At 37.0% G+C, this 20547-nt stretch overlaps 1 protein-coding gene across 1 annotated transcript in view; it reads right to left on the reverse strand.

The window, feature by feature from the left end:
* The window catches only part of Prkar2b (protein kinase cAMP-dependent type II regulatory subunit beta), a 103967-nt gene extending 88246 nt beyond the window's left edge, over positions 1-15721 (reverse strand). The window contains exon 1 of the mRNA XM_026395755.2: positions 15264-15721. Coding sequence (XP_026251540.1) covers positions 15264-15567 — 304 coding nt within the window. The 5' untranslated portion in view covers positions 15568-15721. The remainder of the gene's footprint in view (positions 1-15263) is intronic.
* Between the last annotated feature and the right edge of the window lie 4826 nt (positions 15722-20547).

Genomic DNA, 20547 nt, shown 5'->3' on the forward strand with positions numbered 1-20547 from the left:
AGAACTCAGGTCTACAGCCTGGAGCCATGTCCATCTGAAATCACCCAAATCACAACCAACCACAGACTCATGAGAAAGTATGTGCAGTTGTAACCAATTATATTTTAAGTCTGTTTCACAATAAAAAATGGACTAATACTCAAAAAAAAAAAAAAGCAATCTCATTTGTGCTTAAAAATCATGAAAATATAACCTGGACTTTAATCTCCAAATGATGATGATGATGATGATGATAAAAGATTTCACAAGAAGGGCTGGGGCTGGGGCTCAGTGGTGGAGCACTTGCCTAGCACAGATGAGGCACTGGGGTCAATCCTCAGCACCACATAAAAAATAAATAAATAAAAGTTATTTAAAAAAAAAAGATTTCACAAGAGAGTAGAAAGCAACAGTATTTCTCAAAAGTATGGAAAAGAGGACTTCAATAGCATTCATGTTTCCAATTCTTCTTTAACTGAGTGGAATTGACATATAATGAGATACAAAATTCAATGAATTTTGACACTCACATATACAACACTCCAATGAAGATAAAAAACACTCCAACATCTTGGAAAGTTTCTGTAAGCCCCCTTCAGTCAATTCCCACTATCCTATAAGCAATTACTGAGATAATTTCTACCATAATGGTTTACTTTTGACTGTCTTTGAGCTTCAGGTAAATATGAGGTTCTTTCTTGCTGTCAAAAGGATCAACCGCTTGTTCATTTTTACTGATAAGTGGCATCCTTTTGCATGAATATGCTTTAACTTATTTATTCATCAAATGTTGATGGACATTTGACTTGTTTCTAATTTGGACTATTTTGAATAAGCCTTCTATAAATATTCTTACACAAGAAGTTTTGTAAACATATGCTTTTATTTCTTGGTTTAATGCCTAGGAGTGAAATTGCTTGGTTACGGTAGATGAATGTTTAAAATAAGTCCACAGTTTTCCCAAGCATTAGTATCATTTTATGCTCTTACAGGTCACTTAGAAAAGTTCTAGTTGTTCCACATCTTTGCCAACATAAGGCATGTCTTATTTTAGCCATTCTCATATTAATAGTGTCTCTGTAGTACCAAGTTTCACTTTCCTGATATCTAAAATACAAAACATCATTCCCTGTGCCTATCAGCCATGCTTTTCTTCTTTCTTCTTTACTGACATGCCCCCAATAGTGTTCAATTTGATTAGGGTTTTTTATTATTGAGTTTTACTAGTTCCTTTTATACATAATAAATTACAAAATATAATAGAAAGAAGTCCCAGATATAATAACAATAAAAATGAAAAGTTACTTAGGAATGAAACTGAGAGGATACAAAAATTCTTTGTGAAAAAAAATTACAAAACCTTATTGAAGAAAAAGAAAAGAGACCACATTCATGAATAGAAGGTTGAATATCATTAAAAATGTCTGTTCTGGGCTGGGGTTGTGGCTCAGTGGCAGAGTGCTTGCCTCGCATGTGTGAGGCACTGAGTTTAATCCTCAGCACCACATAAAAATAAATAAATAAAAAATAAAGGTATTTTGTCCATCTACAACTAAAAAAAAATTATTAAAAAATGTCTTTTCTCTCCAACTTGGATCATATATGCAATGTAACTTTAATAAAACTCCCAGTAAAATATTTTCCACAAAATTTAAGTGTATCCTAAAATTGGTAAGTCTCAAAAGTTCTTTACACTCTTGGGAACTATTTGCTTATGTGAATTATATTCATTAATATTTACTGTATTCAAAGTTAAAAACTGATAAATGTTTAAATAATATTTAATTTAAATCTAACAATAAAAGTTGCCTGTTATCACAAATAACATACTTTGATAGAAAACAATTACATTTTCCAATTGAAACAAAAGTTAGTTATATTTAGAATGCCTTTGTTTTACATTTTCCAAATCTGCTAGAAGATAGCCAGGTTCTCATATCTGCACCTGCATTCAATCTATGCAGTCATACCTCATGTGCCCTCCAGAAAATTATGCTGTATATTTTTAAAAGCATGACAGAAAACATCAAGTTAGTATTATTTTACTTTTTGTCCTATAGCCTCCTCAAAAGGTCTAGGGGTGGGAGACAAATAGCCCTCTGGGGTCTCTATACCATACTTTGAAAACAGTCTTCAAAAACTAGTATAATTTCATAATACACACACACACACACACACACACACACTGTTCACTACAGCACTATAAGAATAAGAAATTGGAAACAACCAAAATATTTACCAGAGACTGAATAAAGTATTTATTTATATGAGTATACTACCTAGCAGTTTAAAATAAATAAACTGGAGCTGCATGAATCAATTTAACATCTCAAATACTGTTCTCAAAAACAAGTTAAAGGCCAAATGTTTTCTCTGATAAGTGGATACTGATCCATAATGGGCAAGGGGAGAATGGAGGAACTCTGGATTGAGCAGAGGAGAGGGAGGAGTGGGGTGTAAGGGGTGGATGGTAGAACGAGATGGATATTCTTACCCTATGTATGGGTATGATTGCACAAATGGTGTGACTCTCCGTCAGGTACAACCAGAGAAATGAAAAGTTACGCTCTATTTGTGTAAAAAATAAAATTAAAAGTAGTTAAAGGATAATACTATACACAAATTAAATTTCCATAGGGGAAATTTATACAAACTTGGACTAAATTTAAAATAACACTATTTCTAACTAATGAATAAATGCCTAAGAAGTACTTGTGCAAAATAATGCACAGGAAATATAAATACCAAATACTGTATACGTGGTATATTCTTAAAAGAAAAACACAAAAAAACTGAAGGGTGCCAAACTTTGTTGGAGCTAGGAGATGGCTTTCATAAGTGTTATTTAGTCTTTGTATCTCTTTGTATACTGGAAATACCTCATAGTTTTAAAAAGAGAAAAAATAATTCTCTGTTCTTTTTAGTATGGGCGGGTAAAATCAGTTCAAGGAGATTAGTTCACATTGTATTTGTATGCTAAATGTGCTTCTAAAGTATTTTTCATATATTATCTTTCTTTAAGATATTTTTTAGCTGTAGATGGACACAATACCTTTATTTTACTTATTTATTTTTATGTGGTGCTGAGAATTGAACCCGGTACCTCACGCAGGCAGGGCAAGTGCTCAACCATTGACCTACAACTCCAGCCCTCACACCATATCCTTTTTACAAATGAGTTTTTGTTAAAATTCAAACACTAAAATACCTTTTATATTCTTTGTAAACAATTATAAGGTAATTATTATTTTAAAATATGACAAAAAGTCCTAAAACTGCTTATTGGGTAAACTTGTTAATGATAGTCAAACAAAAAAAATTGAAGACCTTTGAACAATTCAATGTGAAAATAAATATACAAAAGGATTGTCTTTTTTTGCCATCTAAAAACACATTACATTAGCAATTTGTAGTTAAATAAGTACAGAATTTTGGTTTTATAGAAATTAAGCAACAAACTAATGTAAAACTTGGAGAGGTATAAATTTGCCCCACAAGAGCTTACTTTTATAAATATTATGACTTGAGGAAAAGGCAACAAGCTGTCAATTTAATGCAACTAATTTTTTCCAATTAATTTATATTTCAGGCACATGGTCATGTTTCTACTGCAAGCATCTGCCTCATTTAAATAAAGCACTATTTTCAGTGTTCCTACCTACTCTGTCCTAAGTTGTTTAAAACTGACTCGTAGAAGTTAAATAAGACCATAAATTTGGAGACTGTATACATACAACTTTATTTATTCTATCAGTTTAACAGTTATTCTCAAGGGGAAAAACAGTGTGAAAACAAAGCAAAGCTTTAATCCATCGCTTTTTTATTTTTTTTTAAGTCAAACTACCTTGAATTTGAAATGGAATTAAAGGAGGCCCTGAGTTTTCAGAACAATGGGTGTTTTAAAAATTGAGACAACATAAGACTCAAAGATTTTATTTTTATATTTCCATTAATAATTTTTTAAAGTACTACTACTACAGTGCCTTAAGAGCAAGCTTATTATGTTTCCAAAAAAAAAAAACTGTCACATTCTCACTAACTTCTAAAACGTGTGACTTGTTTCTTTTCTTTCTTTCTTTTTTAAATCGGCCCACAAGTGATGCTTACTGCATGCCAGGCCCTGTTAGCTCATTTAATTACTACAACAGTCTTCTGGCGTAGATACTGTCATTACTCCTATTTCATAAATGAGGAAACTGAGGCACAGATCATAAGGTACCTTGCCAAAGGTCCCAAAAGTTATAAAGGGCACTACTAGGATTCAAACCCAGAGTCCATGCCAAAATTAAAGTCAAACTTAAAAAAAAAAAAAAAAAAACTTTCCATTATTTCAGATTTTTCATGCCAGGACGCTTAAATTTTTGGCAACTAAAAGCAATCTTGTTTTGTGTGCATTTCCGTAACAGTGAACTACTGCATGTGAGAACTGTGAGACACATTTCTCAAATCAGTAGAGGAAAAAAATAAAAGAATGAAATAACAGTACAGAAAAGATAGGAGGAAGACGATAACATGCAGTTTAGAACAAAATTATCTGCAGGTCACTGAAGAACATGCAAATGAAGAACTGATGGAAGTGTCAATGTGATCCTCAGAGGGAGGTCAACGCTAGAGCTAGTGGGAAACACTGGGGTCCCAAAGAGCCGAGCAGTAAAGGGAGGAAGGCAGCGCGCAAGGGCGGAGATGAGAGTGGACAAAGCAGGTTTGGGACACAACCCCAAACGAGATTTAGCACAGGGTTCACGTGAGCAGAAGCAGTGACATATAGCATCAGAGGCTCACATGGGGTCAGAATGTCACCTCAATCGGAATGGGAGAAATTTAAAGGGAAGACAAGCCTGTGTGCCTTTATTCTCTGCATTTCGTACAGTGATCACGTCAGGTCTAAAAATAAGCTTCATTTTTGATAAAATGAAGTTTACTTCTCTGTAACTGAAGACTAAAGCATTTTAAATCTCATGAAAACATTTTAAAATGCATTCTAATTAAAGGATTACTAGACTAGCATTTTAAAATATATGTGTGACTAAAGGCTTCAACCACTGTACATTTATAAACATTTACTATTAGGCATTTAATTTTCAAATGAGTTTTACATGTAAAAAGGTTTGAGCACCCACATTCCTGCCTGCCTGCAGTGAAGACCCCTAATCTGCAAAGCTTCCTGTGACAAGAGTGTCTATTCACCCTACCACACGGGCACTACTAACATCAATAAGGGAAACTTGGGAAAATTTTTGGTGTGATTTGTAAACTAACTTCTGGAGAAAGAGTGAGATTTAGTAAAACAACACTTGGGACCAAGAGAAAAACTTAAGTGAGAATATTTGGCTATATTAACTTACAACCATGTCATGTGTCTCTATAAATTGTGTTTTATTTGCCATTTAGTGAACCTTTACAAAAGAATTGCTTTTATAGCAGGTCTTTTTACACTTAACATTACTATAATAGGTAATATAATGAATGATAAACATTTTTTTGAAAGTTACAAAACAGAAAATAGTGAACTCTTTTCCTCCTAACAAGTACCATCCCCAAAGGTATCCTTCCTGAGATATTCCTAAGACACTAAAAGAACTATTCTTTTAAACTTTACACTTTCTTCTAATTCTGAATGGCATTTCCACAATTTAATGGTTTTTCTTAGTTGTCAATGGACCTTTATTTTATTCATTTCTATGTGGTGCTGAGAATTGAACCCAATGCCTTATACATGCTAGGCAAGCACTCTTCCACTGAGTTACAACCCCAACCCACAATTTAGTGATTCCTAAACATCTATAGCACTTATTATGCTGTATGATTCTCTTTGTCCCATCCACATTTTTTTCCCCATTAATGGAGACTGAACTCATGGGGGCTGTACCACAAAACTGAGCCATATTTCCAGCCCCCCCCCCTGCTTTTTTTGAGGTAGGGTCTTGCAAAGTTGCTTAGAGTCCCACTGAGTTACTGAGGGTGGTCTCAAACTTTCAATCCTCCTGCCTTAGCCTCCCAAGTCACTGGGATTACAAGTGTGCCACAATGGCCGGCTCCACCTACAAAATTTGCACCAAGAACATTAGTAATCTACAGTCTAGGACACAGTCCAAGATGCATACAGGAATCGAGTTTAAAGAAAAATCCTAAGAGGAATAGCTGGGTCAAATGATGGACCTAAAAACAGCACACTACAGGACACAGCCACATCAATGTTTATAGCAGCACAAGTCACAATAGCTAAACTGTGGAGCCAACCTAGATGTCCTTCAGTGGATGAATGGATAAAAGAATGTGGCATTTATATACAATGGAATATTACTCAGCAATAAAAAAGAATAAGATCATGGCATTTACAGGGAAATGGATGGCATTAGAGAAGATTATGTTAAGTGAAGTTGGCCAATTCCAAAAAAACAAATGCTGAATGTCTTCTCTGATAAAAGGGGGGTGACTCAAAATGGGGTTGGGAGAGAGAGCAAGGGAGGAAGATTACCTCTAGATAGGGAATAGGGGTGGAAGGAAAAGGAAGGGAGAAGGGGAATAGCATGGATGGTGGAAGGAGACCCTCATCATTATACAAAATACATGTATGAAGATGTGAATTTGGTGTCAACATACCTTATATACAATCAGAGACATGATAAACTGCAGTATAAAGGTGTATTAAGAATTGTAATGCAAAAAATAATAATAAATAAATAAAACATTTAAAAAAAATAAAAAGAAAAATCCTGGATCTTCCTTTTTTAGGTAACATGATTTATTTCCTTCTCATTAGAGAATTTTCCTCTATATTCCACCAAAATTTTCTGTTGAGTCCATTAACTTATCTAATGAATGTTTATTTAAAAAGGAGCATGTGCAGATACAACTAGATCCCTGCCTACCTGCAAGTCCTTCATAATCTAGAAACTTAAATCTGGAAACCAACCAAAAGTTAATCACATCTTACACATTAATAGAGATCAAGTTAAGTTGTATTGTAAATTATGGTTTCCAAAATGGAGTTCATAAACCCTGAGCCACTGTATAAGGCAATCTTTTGAGGCCCAGGACAACATTTAGAACTTGCTCACAATTAATTTTTGCTTCTTCCTTTCAAAATTAATATTGTGGGAAGCTTATATATAAACAATAAATTAATATACTGGTACACGTATAAAATTTACAAGTACATTGGGAGTGTATTCCACACTTATATTTGCTAACAAGGATGTAAAATAAACAATTTTAGAGGAAATAAACAGTATATGAGGTGTTTACTTCTAAAATATTTTACTGCATTTCTAAAGTACATAAAGTAGTAATCTAGGTGGAATAGACAGAAAAAGCCAGTTGTAAAAGGGTTGGGCCACACGTTTTTAGAGGAAAAAATATGTAGCTTATTTTTTGGTATGTTCTTTTCAATCATATTATTGCTATAAGAGTTACTGAAAATGAAGTGTATGTACTTTATGTATGGTTCAGGAACTGGGCTCTGAAATCAGAATGCCAGGTTCAAATCCCCATTCCAGCACTTACTTTGGGAAAGACTAAATGATGTACATAACAGGCCTTGTTCAACATCTGGAGGATAAGCAGCCAAAAATGTTAACAGTAATTATTACTAAAGAAACAAAACACAATTTAACAAACATTAGCATTCTATAAAGATGGGAATGAAATGGCTGAGTCATGTTTTAATTCAACATGACCTTTTGAAAAAAATGCTTTTTGAGTCTAAAATGTATTTAAGCAAATATGGGGGTTTTTTGCGTGCTTTTTTTTGTAACCCCCTCATCCCCTTAATATCACTCCCATGAACTGTTTCAACTTGGAACAGCTAATGTAAATTAAATAATGTCAGTCCCTAGGCAAACGGATACAGGAATAACTGTATACAGTATATCTTGTTGGCTTGGCTTTTATGTGGAACATGTGTTTATATTTTGACCTTTTTGTCTTTTTCAAAAATTAGGAAACATTTAAATAGCAGCAACTGGAATGATTTTTTTTTCGTTTTCAAACATTATTAAGCTACAAATGGCAGAACCTATTGCTGAGACATTTATAAATGTTACACCAACTGTGTTTATATTTCTGATTTTTTTTTAGATTGTTTTGTTTTCTTGTAAGCCATGACCTGAAAATTTTAGCTCAAATTCTTTCCACAAAATAATTACATAATGGAATGGTCTGAGTCATTTTGAATTTCTGAGACACAAAATTCACTCCCATAAAATAAAGATAATGATCAGCATCACAGTGAGGTTTTTGCAGTGGGCTCTGTCATCACAACAGACGGTGTGGATAAGACGGCAAAGACAAGAACAAGACCCAACACAACAGTAATTCATCCAACTTGGAAAAACTGCTGCACTCTCCATTCTTCTCCACTGTCAAATACCGTCTAATTCAAAGTTTCACTGTCCTGAAAAAAGAATCGAAGGGGGGGGGGGGGATAAAATAAAAAACAGGAATTTTGAAGGCAAAATCCAAAAGTACTTTTCTTGAGCCCAGCTATTCAAACCATACCTAGCACCTGAATAGAAGGCAGGAAAAATTCATAATATGTAAGCTAATGTAAACAGAACACAAAATGTTAGTGACAGTTCTATGAACAAAACAAAATTTATAAGACCAAGACCTACTAAATTTAAGGAAGGAACTTTTCTGTCTCTTACCTGTCTCACAGATCACATCTACACTCTGTGAAATTGTTTCTTAATTCTACAGAGCAAACTTAATAATTTTTTTCTTAAAAAAATAAAAATTAAAAAGGAGGTTAAACATTTGTACTGTGAGTAAATGTGAGTGACTTCTACATATTCCTTCTCCTAATTGGCCACTCCAGGTCCTGGCCCCCTTCTGGTACTGTGACTCTGTACACTTCTAACACTGACACTGTGGTCAACCACTTCAGTCTCCTTCACTGAGTTCCTCACTCTAAAATATTCCACAATTCCCACCATAGGCCTTCTCTTATTGCTACTACTCTGATAAATGTCTTTCTTCAGGGGTCATAAACAAACTCCTAATTGACAGATTCAATGGTCTCCTGTTGGTATTTGCGCAGGTGAAAAAGAAACATACTTGTTTTTTTTTTTTTTTTAAACACAGCTAGGAACACAACCTTGACAGCTGGAAATTTACTGGAATCCATGCAGTGAGATTTATAACAATAAATAACCATTCAGTATTTACTTCTGTTCTACCAAGACACAGCAAGCACATCACTATGTGCGACCTCAAATGAAAAGCTATTACTGTCTTGCATGAAATAAGTTTGGTTTTTTAACACAGGCAGAAAAATTAAAGTATCTAATGCTTCCATTTTTGCCTAGGTGATTTTATAGTACGCGCTCTCTTCAGACAAAGTGTGAGTGACTTAAGGAAGCCTTCACATGTCTCAGGTGATTTTCCTTCTCCCTTTCTCTGGCTTCTCTGGATTTCTCTCTCTCCCAGCCCCTTCTGGCTTTTCTTCTTTTACTTTCCTTCAGCAAAACCCAAAGTAATAGGTGGTTAAGAACAGAACACGATTTCAAGTCCTTTGATGTCCCAATTTCAACCCTAAAGCAATCCACTTAATACTGCTATTTAAATGAATAATGTTCTTAACTATTCTACTTCAGAAATTACCATCTCTAACTCAAAATATTTTTTAAATCTTCTCTAATACTACTGTGTTATGCTCGTAACTAAAAGAATGGCTTCAATATTTCAGCCATTGTCATGAATGATGTAATCCATTTGAAGAGGATTTGAAACTATCACGTAAATCTCTAATAGCCGAAGACTACACAGTGTCATTAATAACAAAACCCTGGAGCTCTTAGCTACAAATTATAAGTTGAAAGGATGTGGAATTTATTACTATGCAACAGAATTTCACATTAAATTCTAAATGGAGCTGCTGCTTGAGAACATTTCCTACTTCAGCTCTCCGAAAAGTACAAATATTAGATTTATGTCCATAAAACACTATGAAATTGCTATTCTACAAAAGTTTGAACTTTTGCAAGGTTTCATACCAATTAAACAATTTATTTGAATGTATTCAATGCTTGCTATGTCTACTATCCAAATGGTCTTACAAATATCAATCCGTTTATCCTTGTGACAACCTTGAGGTAGGTTTTTTTTTTTTTTTTTTTGGGTGGTGGCGGTGGGATGGGTACTGGAGATCAAACCCAGGGACACTTTGTCACTGAGCTACATCCCTAGACCTTTTGAGACAGGGTCTTGCTAAGTGGCTTAAGGCATCACTTGTCATTGTCCTGCCTCAGCCCCCTGAGTCACTGAGATCACAGATGTGCACCACCACAGCTGATGAGGTAGGTATATTAATGCAATAACATGCATTTAGCACAGTGATTCATACACTAATGTCTGAATGTTTATAGTTTATCCAAAAAGCTAACGTTCATGGACATTTCTCAGCCTAATTAAGTGTATTTGAGAGGTTCATAACACATTAAAAAGATATTTAGCTTTTGGTTGGTACAAGGTAACTATAACTACTAAAGTAATTTTTTTTTAGACAGATGTTGATTGCCACTGGCTGCAGGAGGCAAGAGCTAACAATTGGCTGCTTAGTCTCATAAAAGCTTCTAGTGACCATAAAGAGCAAATTCTTAAAAGGGCATAAGGAGGTGAGCCTAATAAATTGGCCAACAATTTTTGAAGTTACACCTACTGTCTACAATTTCCTACTACCAGACCACGAACTCAATAGTTAACAGAATGAGCCAGTTAAGATCATTTTCACAGCAAATTCTTGAGCAGTCAATCAGTCTATTGCCAATCAGAAGCAATAGCTTCTGCCACCTAATTTCAGGGAAACCATGTAAACCATTCAGACAGATTTCTGACTTTTATTCAAGTTAACAGTGAAACTTGGTCCTAATTCTGCATCTAACAGAAATGAAGAACATTGCTCATAGTCAACTAAGGAAACTTAGACACATGAATATTCTCAGCTCTTCTTCAACGATTTTTTTTCATGATAAATAACTATTCTCTTAGTCTCCCACCACCACAAGCTCTAACTTACCAATATTTTGCACAGTCTGAAGGACTAGAAGTGATCCTTCAGACTGTGCAAAATATTGGTAAGAGTTAAAAAGGTTAGGTCACGGTTACTGTATGGTAAATCTCAACTTAAATATCTTTTATGTGCTTGTTGGTATGGTTCCAAATATTTGTATATATACACAAGACAGAAAAATCAGTTCTTCCACATTATTTCCCAGACTGACTGCTCTGCATGTACCCCTATGTAGTTTATTTTGTTTAATACTTGTCAATTTATAGGAATAATCTGAATGTATGTACTTCATTTTTAATTTTGGCATTTTTCATTGAGGAAATGGGTGAACCACACAAGATCTCACAATAAAGTCTATATGAAACTACTAATCACCATAGATTTTACTTCAAATTAATAGTGATTTAACTCTTTGGGCTACTATAAATGCTCTAATAAGGTCTAGGCTTAAGGACACTGGTCTTTCCATGTCAAGCTTTATGTGCTTCCTGTAGGATAAGGAAGCAAGTACGCAGAGAAGATGCCAAGCAGTCTCCACGATAGCTTCTTTCCAGTATCAGGAGTTTTCCTAAAGAGGATCGCCATAAGCCAATGTGTTGACCTTTAGGTTTTAGAATGATAGTAACCAGAAAGTAATAATATGAACTGATAAAATTAGAAGAGAACAGGATTGGAATAGAGAAGCAATATAGTTAAGATAAAAGATTCCTTTGGAAAGGCAGGAAAGAAGTAAAGCCTACTTTTACCTACCTGACTAGCTAGCTGGCTTGGCGCCATCTACAGCCACAGCACTGGACCTTCAAAGACCATTGATTGAACTGTGGACTAGACCAGATTTTTCCAGTGAACTGTAGGTGCCTGGCTTTCTGATTCTACCTCTACATTATGAGGCCAAAGTCAGAGGCTTGACCCTTATGCTAGTCATTGAGCACCAGTTTCATGGTCAACAACTTTTCTTTTAATCTCAACATAATGTGTTATAAACACCATCACTATACTAAAGGGATTCGTGAGAGAAGATGTGAACCAACAATGCAAACCCATTATGAATACTGGAAAAATACCTAGGAAAACTTGACCTGTGAGTCAGCCCATGGAACAAATTTCATTTAAGAACTCCTTGATGTCTTGGGCTTCAAAGTAAGACAGATGTTATGGAACAAGTATCTGCTACTTACTGGTCCTGTACACCATCTTGGACAAGTTAATTTTCCAAAGCCAAAAAGACAAAACACATTCAAAGTCTCAAGAAGAGCTTGATATATAAGGGGCTAGCACAGGTTATGATAGCCCCAGCCCCCTTTGTAGATAAGCCTGGCAAGTCAAAAGCACATGGATGAAACCAGGCTCACCTGTGTCCCAATCCTGGTTTTACAGCACACTACCTATGAAACACTAGTCAACTGGTGTCTCATCTTTCTCATGGAACTAGGGGAATGAACAAAAGCATTCAGATAGTGCCTAGTACACAGCATATGTTAACAAACAGCATTCTTTATAAATATTATTAAGGAGGCATTATTATCACCATCTATGTTCAATGGTTTTCAAAGTATGGTCAGGAACTATAGGTTTCAGTATGCCTGGAGATGTCTGGTGATCAATAAACAAATAAACAAACACCCCCAAAACTATGTCCCACCCTAGCCTATTCACTTATTTGCAAAAGCTCTCCAAGAATAGTACCAAGTTATATTCATTTCTGAATCAAACTTCCTTGAGATGCGCATGAAAATGCAAAACTTATTGATCCAGCTGGTCTTGTGCTGTGTCAGTAAATTAAGACTTTTTTCCCTAACATTTATTCTTTACTACGCCAAGAAAATTGCCCCAGTCTCTGATGGGTTTTCTTTGGCACTGTTCTGGATGCAGATATTAAACTGATGGCTTTGTGTTGTCTAGGTTCAGTCCTGACATGTTTTTTTTTTTCTCTAGTGGAAGTATTTTGACTCCCTCCACAGTGTACCCACCAACTCCCAGTGGGCAAGATTGGTCTGCAGACCTCAACCTCCAGAGGGAGTGTGTGTTTAAAAGGTTGTTAAGGGGGGTGGGGGGAGATATTGATTTGACAGAGCAAAGTCTAAAATATTCATTATTTGGAACTTTACAAAAAAGTGTACCAGATATTTTGTAGCTTACAATTAAGTGATTTTAGCCAACAATTTACTTTTAAAAAAATGATTAGAAAAGAAAATATCACAAAGCAGTGCACCTAGAAGGAATACTGTTGCCAAAGCTTCAGGAATACATGTAAACATGTATGTCCACAGCATAATGATCAAACTGTACTTGGTTGCAGTCAAAAGTTTTCAAAGTCCTTGAGGGTCAGGCAGGGGAATAAATAGCACAACCAGTTAACAAGTATTTACTAAAACTCCAGTTGAATAATTTTACAGTAAAAGTATCTTGGAAAATATAAAGCCAAATAAAATATCCTGCTGCTTACAAGTTAACAGCTTGTTTCTTACATTACAAAATGAAAATTACATCTTTTCTGTGCACAAATACCCACTGTTATAGGGAGAATATGGAATCATCAATGCACAGTACTTCAAGAGCATTATACAAACAAAATATTTTAGTTACATTAACAATACTATAGGAATACAGGTTCAAGACTCTTAGTTCCTAGCTCCTTCTTATCTGGGAAACAGGTCCTTTCCTTTTCTTTGTGTGTGTGCATGTCTGTGTGTGCATGCCTGCATGTGCACAGATGTGTCGGGAGCATAAAAGAAATATTAGATGCCTCTGCCTTTTCTATGGCATCCATTATTGGCTTCTCCTTTTCATCTACATAAAATAGTACTCTTTCTCTTGCTTCTAATAAGAAAAGCATTTGATTAATTTTGTGTGTGTGCACACAAAAAGAACAATTAAGACTATGATTACCCTATCCTGGGAAACACTAAAAAGTGCCCACAATTTAAAATTTAAGTAACAATCTTCCCTTTTATCTTCATAGTGGACTAATTTCCAGGTTTCTGTGATTGTTTTAGACAAGCTAAAAAAAAAAAAGCATGAATTTTATAACTCATTTAAATGTGTGATTAATTCTGCAAAGAAAAGAAACATCTTCCTAGGAAGGGACATGAGGAAATGAAATGACACTTGAAAATGTTTTCATTATACAAAATGCACTGTGGATGCACAAACCACAGCAGTATAAATAAATAAAAGCTGGTGCAATGCTACATGTATGTTTGCCTTACACCACAAAGAGAAAACACTTGCACATTTGCACAAGTATTTTATTTTAGCTTGGGATACCATAAAAAATGGAATTTAGGCATATTGTGTAAATACAGGAGGCTGTGAAGGTGCGTGTGTGTCTGTGTGTGTTAGGCAAAGAGGGTTGTAAGCAGAAGGGGTGGGACTTGCCAAAAGCAGCTATTTGAGAAAATTCCTTTTCTTTCCCATTCATTCTTTCTAGCTTCAGTGTCTGGCACAGTCCTTACAATTACTCACTGGCTTTTCATTCTAAAGACAACCAACAAGCTTTCAGAACTTCCTACAGTGTTTTTCACACACTTTTCATTTTTTAAAAAAGCACCAAATCATTCAATATGTGTTTTATATTAAAACAACAAGCCATTAGTCCATTTCCTCATTCCAAAGACCCCTTGGGTTACAGGCTAAAAAGAATCCTTTGTTGTGTGTCCAAAAATAACATAAGACGATACTGGTAAATTGGAAAATAATACATTACTGTTTCCAAGAATGTCACAGATATTACCATAAATTTTGAATTACCCCAGTGAGTCCTATTCCATGCTCCTTTTAGTGAATCTACAGTCCTGACAACAGCAAAGCCAATCACATTGAACACTCTCTCTGCCTTTTCTCTTTGGACACCCCAATAGTAAATTCAAGGGCTGAAAGAGGATGCCCAGTGGGCCAGGTTCCTTTATTCACAATGGTGTCCTCCAAGCGAAATATCTCCAACCACAGTGAAAGTTGTCCTCCCAACGGATGCCCACCCTAAACCGGACCAGGAAGAGAGCAGGCAGATGGGCCGAGGGAACCATAACCTTTCAGCTCTCGCACTTCCAGAGGCGGGGAAGACGGGGAGGGCATGACAAGAGAGCAGAGTAGGAAGGTGGGCGAGTGGGAGAGACAGAAATGGATGCTGAGGGGGTGGGCGAGATGGGAAGGTAGGGAAGGTGGAGAACGCGGGGTGAGGTGGGTGAGCGAAGCTGCATGATTCAAGAGCAAAGGCGGGGAATGCTAGTGGGCAGCAAGGGGACCCGGGGGCGTGGAGGTGTCTGGTCCTCACCGTTGAACGCTCCTGTGTCCGCGGCCTCCTCCTCCTCCTCGCCGTTCTCGGAGTCGGAGCGCATGGGCTCCTCGGCGAAGTTGACCCCCTTGCTGGGGGTGCCGCCTCCGGCGGCTGCGCCCGCGTCCCCCCAGGTCCTGCCCTCATGGCCGAAGCGTGCGGCGCCTTTGCGCTCGTTCTCCTGCTGCAGGCGCGTGAAGTGCTGCAGCGCGAACTCCAGCAGGTCCGCGGGCTGGTGCCTCAGCACCTCCACGGTGAAGCCCTGCAGCAGCTCCGTCAGCCCCGCCGGGATCTCGATACTCATCCTGCCTCTGGGCGGGCGGGCACCTGGGCTCCGCCCTCGCCCCTTTCCTCGATCCGATCTCGGGCCCCGCGGCCACGAAGCGAGCGCCGAGGGTGCAGGAGGCGCTACCCTCAGCGAGCGCGGCGCACTGGGCCCCGGCGGCCCGGCCCGCGGCTCCCGGCGCGCGGCTGCTCCGTGCGGCGGCGGAGGGTGAGCGAGCGCGGCCCCGGGAGGGCTGGCAGCATCTCCAGCTCCTCCTGCTCCTACCGCGGCCGCGCCTCTCCTCCGCCCGGCGCCCCGCCCCCGCCCCGCCGCGGCGCGCCCACGTGACCCCCAGAAACCATGGCAACCCCCGCCGGCGAGCGCTGTGCACGCGCCGCTTAGAGCGCTGCAGGGCGGAGGACGCCGACAGGCGCTGGCGCTCCAACAGGGAGTGGGACTCCCGCGTGAGGCGCCGGGAAGCAGCCCCGCTGTCCACCTGTCTGCAAGTCTGGGAGCCGTGGGCCAGTGATCCGAATTCCCATACGTCATTCACCAGGGGAAACCCACTCAGAGCTGCTGCCTTGCGATTTGTCCTGAAAGCAGCCACCACCTCAGTAGGGACATTTTATTTTCCTCTCAGAATCTAGTTGCACTGAGAGATGGTGACGTCTTTTGTCTAAAGTCAGGTAGTGGTATTGGTTCTCTTTTGGTCAAAGAAATCCTATCCCATCTTTGTGACATCTTCATTTTTCTTTCACATTTCATCCAACCTTTCCCTATTCATCCTATGTATTATGGTTTGTCTTGCTGATGCTCTTCCATTGTGCCTTGGATGCACTATTACTGAGACAAAGGCACCATTTAGTGGGAATCACTTATCAAAGTTAGTTGATACCCTTCAAACAGGACAGTGCAATTTGTGTACAATGTCAGGGCAGATGGTCCTAAAGCAAAAAAGAGCTTTGCCTGATTAGTCTCTAATTGTTTATTTTAAAACCTTTCCTTATATATTTGAGTAATTTTCAATTAGAACTAAAAAAAAAACTGAATATTTCAATATAAAGAGAAATAAAATTGCAAATTTGTGCTTTAAAGTCACCTTGACAGCAATGAGGCTAATTCTGCAAGTGTTTACATTTTTGGAATAGTGAAAATTGTCTTTTGTCAACTAAACGCTATTTAAATACACACATATTTAATTTTCTACAGTGACCATATCATTGTAAATAAAGTAGTTCAAGTGCAAGCTCATTTGTTCCTTTTTCTTTTTTTAACTATTATTATTATTATTATTTTGCAGTGCTGGGAATTGAACTCAGGGCCTTGTGTGTGTGAGGTAAGCACTCTACCAACTGAGCTATATCGCCAGCCACTCCTTTTTCTTTTTTTAGTTTTATTTTATTCACTTAGTTATTCTGATTTCTCTTCACCCACACAAATGAGAAAATACATGACATAAGAAACTCAAAAACTAGAAATCAGAAATATAACTACTCCCTTTTCTAAAAGTGCATCTTGATATTAATCATGTGTTTAAGATGCATCTTGTATTTATCCCATGAATGAATGTATTTCTCTAGTTTGATTTCCTAATAACCTCATAATATTGATGTTCTGTTGTTTTTAAAGTCCTTCTGACTGTAATAGTGAAGCACTTTAAAGAAGTAAACTTTTATAAAATATGATAATCCTCACAATTCTTGGACACAATATTAGTTGATATTTATATTAGTTATGATTATTTTGTTCACCTATAGCACAAAATATCGTAACTAAACAAGAGAGACTTATTTCTCTGTAATGTAAATGTAGGCCATTTAGGCTGGTAGATTACTCCATGATCATCAGGGACTCAGATTCCTTTGATCTTATTGCTCTGTAATCCTTGGCTTGTGGTCCAAAATGGTTGTGTGCTAGTTACCCTGTCCATATGTCAGCTAAGAGAAAAGAGAAAAAGAGAAGAGAACCTCCCCTTCTCCTCAACATATACCCTTTAAGAACACTTTCTTGCCAAGTCCTCATCTATTCCCTTGGCCAGAATTTAGTCAACATGACCACACCTGTAAGTGTAACAGATTGCATTTTCCAAAGTTGACAGCAACAATATCTCCTGTTGCATATGTTCTTCTACAGTGTGACCTTGCAACTCTCCCATGATGAGCTAAAGTCTTACTTCCTCAAAATGGGATTGTGTACTGCTTCGAACAACAGAACATGCTGGAAATCACACTGTGATGTTTGCCCTATTAAAGGCCTGACCCACAGATTACATGAACATAAAGAAAAGGTTATTTTAAGCCTCTAGGTTTGGGGGTAATTAGTTACTCAACAACAGTATCAGAAACACATGATTATAGGGAAAGTTTGGGAATGTAACTTTTATTTTGAGCTGTTAGGTACCAAGAAAACATTTATTTGAGGATTAGAACTGAGTTAGGGCAATTGTCAGTCTCTGCCACAACGTTTAACACCTCTTCCCAAGGAAGGACACAAGAAAGAAGGCATTAATCTTCCAAACATTAACAATAATCTTCCAAACATTATTTTAAAGTGTCATTCTACATCTTGTTTCCAAATTCATTTAATTTCTTTTGGTAGATTTATAAGATGTGGTAGATGGCTCTCTGTCATCAACCACAATGCCACAGAGACTCTCATTTCTTTAGGAATGTAGAAATGAACCAAGCATGAAATGTATAATTGGACTAGAAGACCTACTGGTCTCTGGCATCCCAGGAGATTTACAATAGTGTAATACTAAAAAGAAGATATGTTACATTGAAAATGTCTTCACAAACACTTCTCTAAAGATTTTTATTTGCATCAATTCTTAAATCAATAACCATGACCTGAAAAGGTAAAGTTTGATCCTGATGTTCACATTATGTTAGTATTGTTCCCAGAACAAACACTTCTCAAATCATGTTCTGGATTTTATTTACTATCACATAACCTTTTGGTAATATTGTATGATTTTCTTTGCTTTCATTTTCAAAATATTTTCTTTTGAACCCTAGAGTGCAGTGATGGTGACTTAGTGGTACTGTTTATCCTGACTTCTTTAAAAGAACATCCCTGGTATTGATTCTTTGGTTGTTGATTTACAAAGCAATTTGTGTTAGTTTCTCAGAGAATCAGACTGTGAAAGAGCTCAACAGTGAAATAAGAGTTCTAACAAATGTGTTTTCACTCAGAGAAATTAAACATATTGGACAGAGATACCAATTTGCATGTATGTGGCTGCCAAACCAAAAACAAGCCAACAGTTTGGACAAGTTTACAATGCAAGAATAATAACTACAACTTGTCAATCATGCAGCGTTCCCTATCAATAGTTAAGATGTGTTCTGATAAAGTCTTTCTGGTGCAAGAAATATATACCCATTCAAGGCAAAAAAAAAAAAAAGCAGTTGACAGGATACAGGGGCTATGTTTGCCTAAGGCTCACTGAAGCCATCACGGTAAGTTTATGTACTTTATATTTTATATACAGTTCAACATTGACTACAGTTTTGGTGTCTCTAATATTCTCAAGAGAGTAAGTCCAGTAAGCTGGTCTTGACTATCCTAAGGATTGCCTTGCCTTGACTGGGGTAGTCCAGGGAGGCCATTGGAGTGTAGGATGAGAAATCAATCAGGTAGTATAGACTTAGCAAGATCTACCTCTTCAGCAGAGAAAAGCCCCAAACGTTGGGACCAGAATGGTAATGTACCTAACAAAATGTCTGCTAAAGAATGGTCAGTTTCATAGCTTGAATATCTTATAAACATTTAGACTAAACATTTGGATTAAAATGTTTAATCTCTAGATTTAGCTTTTAAAGAAGTACCTCCAGAAGACAAGTAGTTCTCAGATTGTGGCAAACATCTGAAACACCTGGAAGACTGGTTAAAATATAGTTGCTAAGCCCCACCCCTAGATTCAGTAAGTGTGAGGTAGGACCCCAAAATTGGGAATTCTATTACATACCCAGGTGATGTGTACACTGTGGGTCTGAAAAAAACACTTTTGAGAACCAAAGTGGTGCTAGATTCCCTATGAAGGAGTTTATACTCATGATGAAAAGGGAGCATCTAGAAGTAACATTTTGCTTAACATCAAAGCATAAACTTTCCTCTGGCTAAATGAAGACAATGCAAATTCATTCTTTATTCTATTCTCATTTAAGGGGTTTTTAAAAGTTAAAGACATTTTTTAAAAAACATCAAAGAATATCTCCTTAAACACCAGATTTTGCAAATAGAATATGGATTTCTTTTTGAAGACCAAATTGGATACACACTTTTTAAAATCTCTACTTCCTGAAAGCTCACCAAAATAATAACTAAAGGAATAGGGGAAATTCATAAGTTAAAACAAAAGGAAAGCCACAATAAAAATTAAAATACTTTTTAAAAAATTTAAATCTTAAAAGGAAGGAAATTCTTACATGTGCTTGAAGACATTATGCTAAGTGAAATAAGTCAGTTACAAAAAGATCGATCCTGTATGATTCCACTTTTATGAGGCATTTAAAAGAGCCAAATGTCATAGAAACAGAAAGTTGATGGTGGTTGCCAGGGCTGGCAATGGAGGAATGGAGAATTGTTGCTTAATGGGTTAAGAGTTTCGGTTTTGTAAGATGAAAAAGTTTTGGAATTGGTTGCACAACAATGTGAATGTATTTAAATGTTACTGAATTGTCCCCTTGAAAATGAATAAGATGGCAAAATTTATATTATGTATATTTTATCAAAAATTTTAAAATTTTAAAGAAATGTTTATTTTTTAAAAAAAGATCAAGAAAAAAGACAACAGCTGATGAAAGTTATCTGCTAAAGCTTTGGAACAAGTTTAGCAAACCAGAGAATGCTGAAACCTAAGCCTGGGTGAGGGGTCAGTGAGAGGAAGCCAACAAGAAGCAAGATCACATCTGTCTCACAGAGTGCAGAAGCATGGAATCTGAAGACACTGGGTGCCTCTGAAGGGATGCGAAGGGGAGAGGAATGGCTAAATGTACCAGGTGCTGGTAACACTCT

This window comes from Urocitellus parryii, chromosome 3 (assembly GCF_045843805.1).
Source record: "Urocitellus parryii isolate mUroPar1 chromosome 3, mUroPar1.hap1, whole genome shotgun sequence".
Taxonomy (NCBI): domain Eukaryota; kingdom Metazoa; phylum Chordata; class Mammalia; order Rodentia; family Sciuridae; genus Urocitellus; species Urocitellus parryii.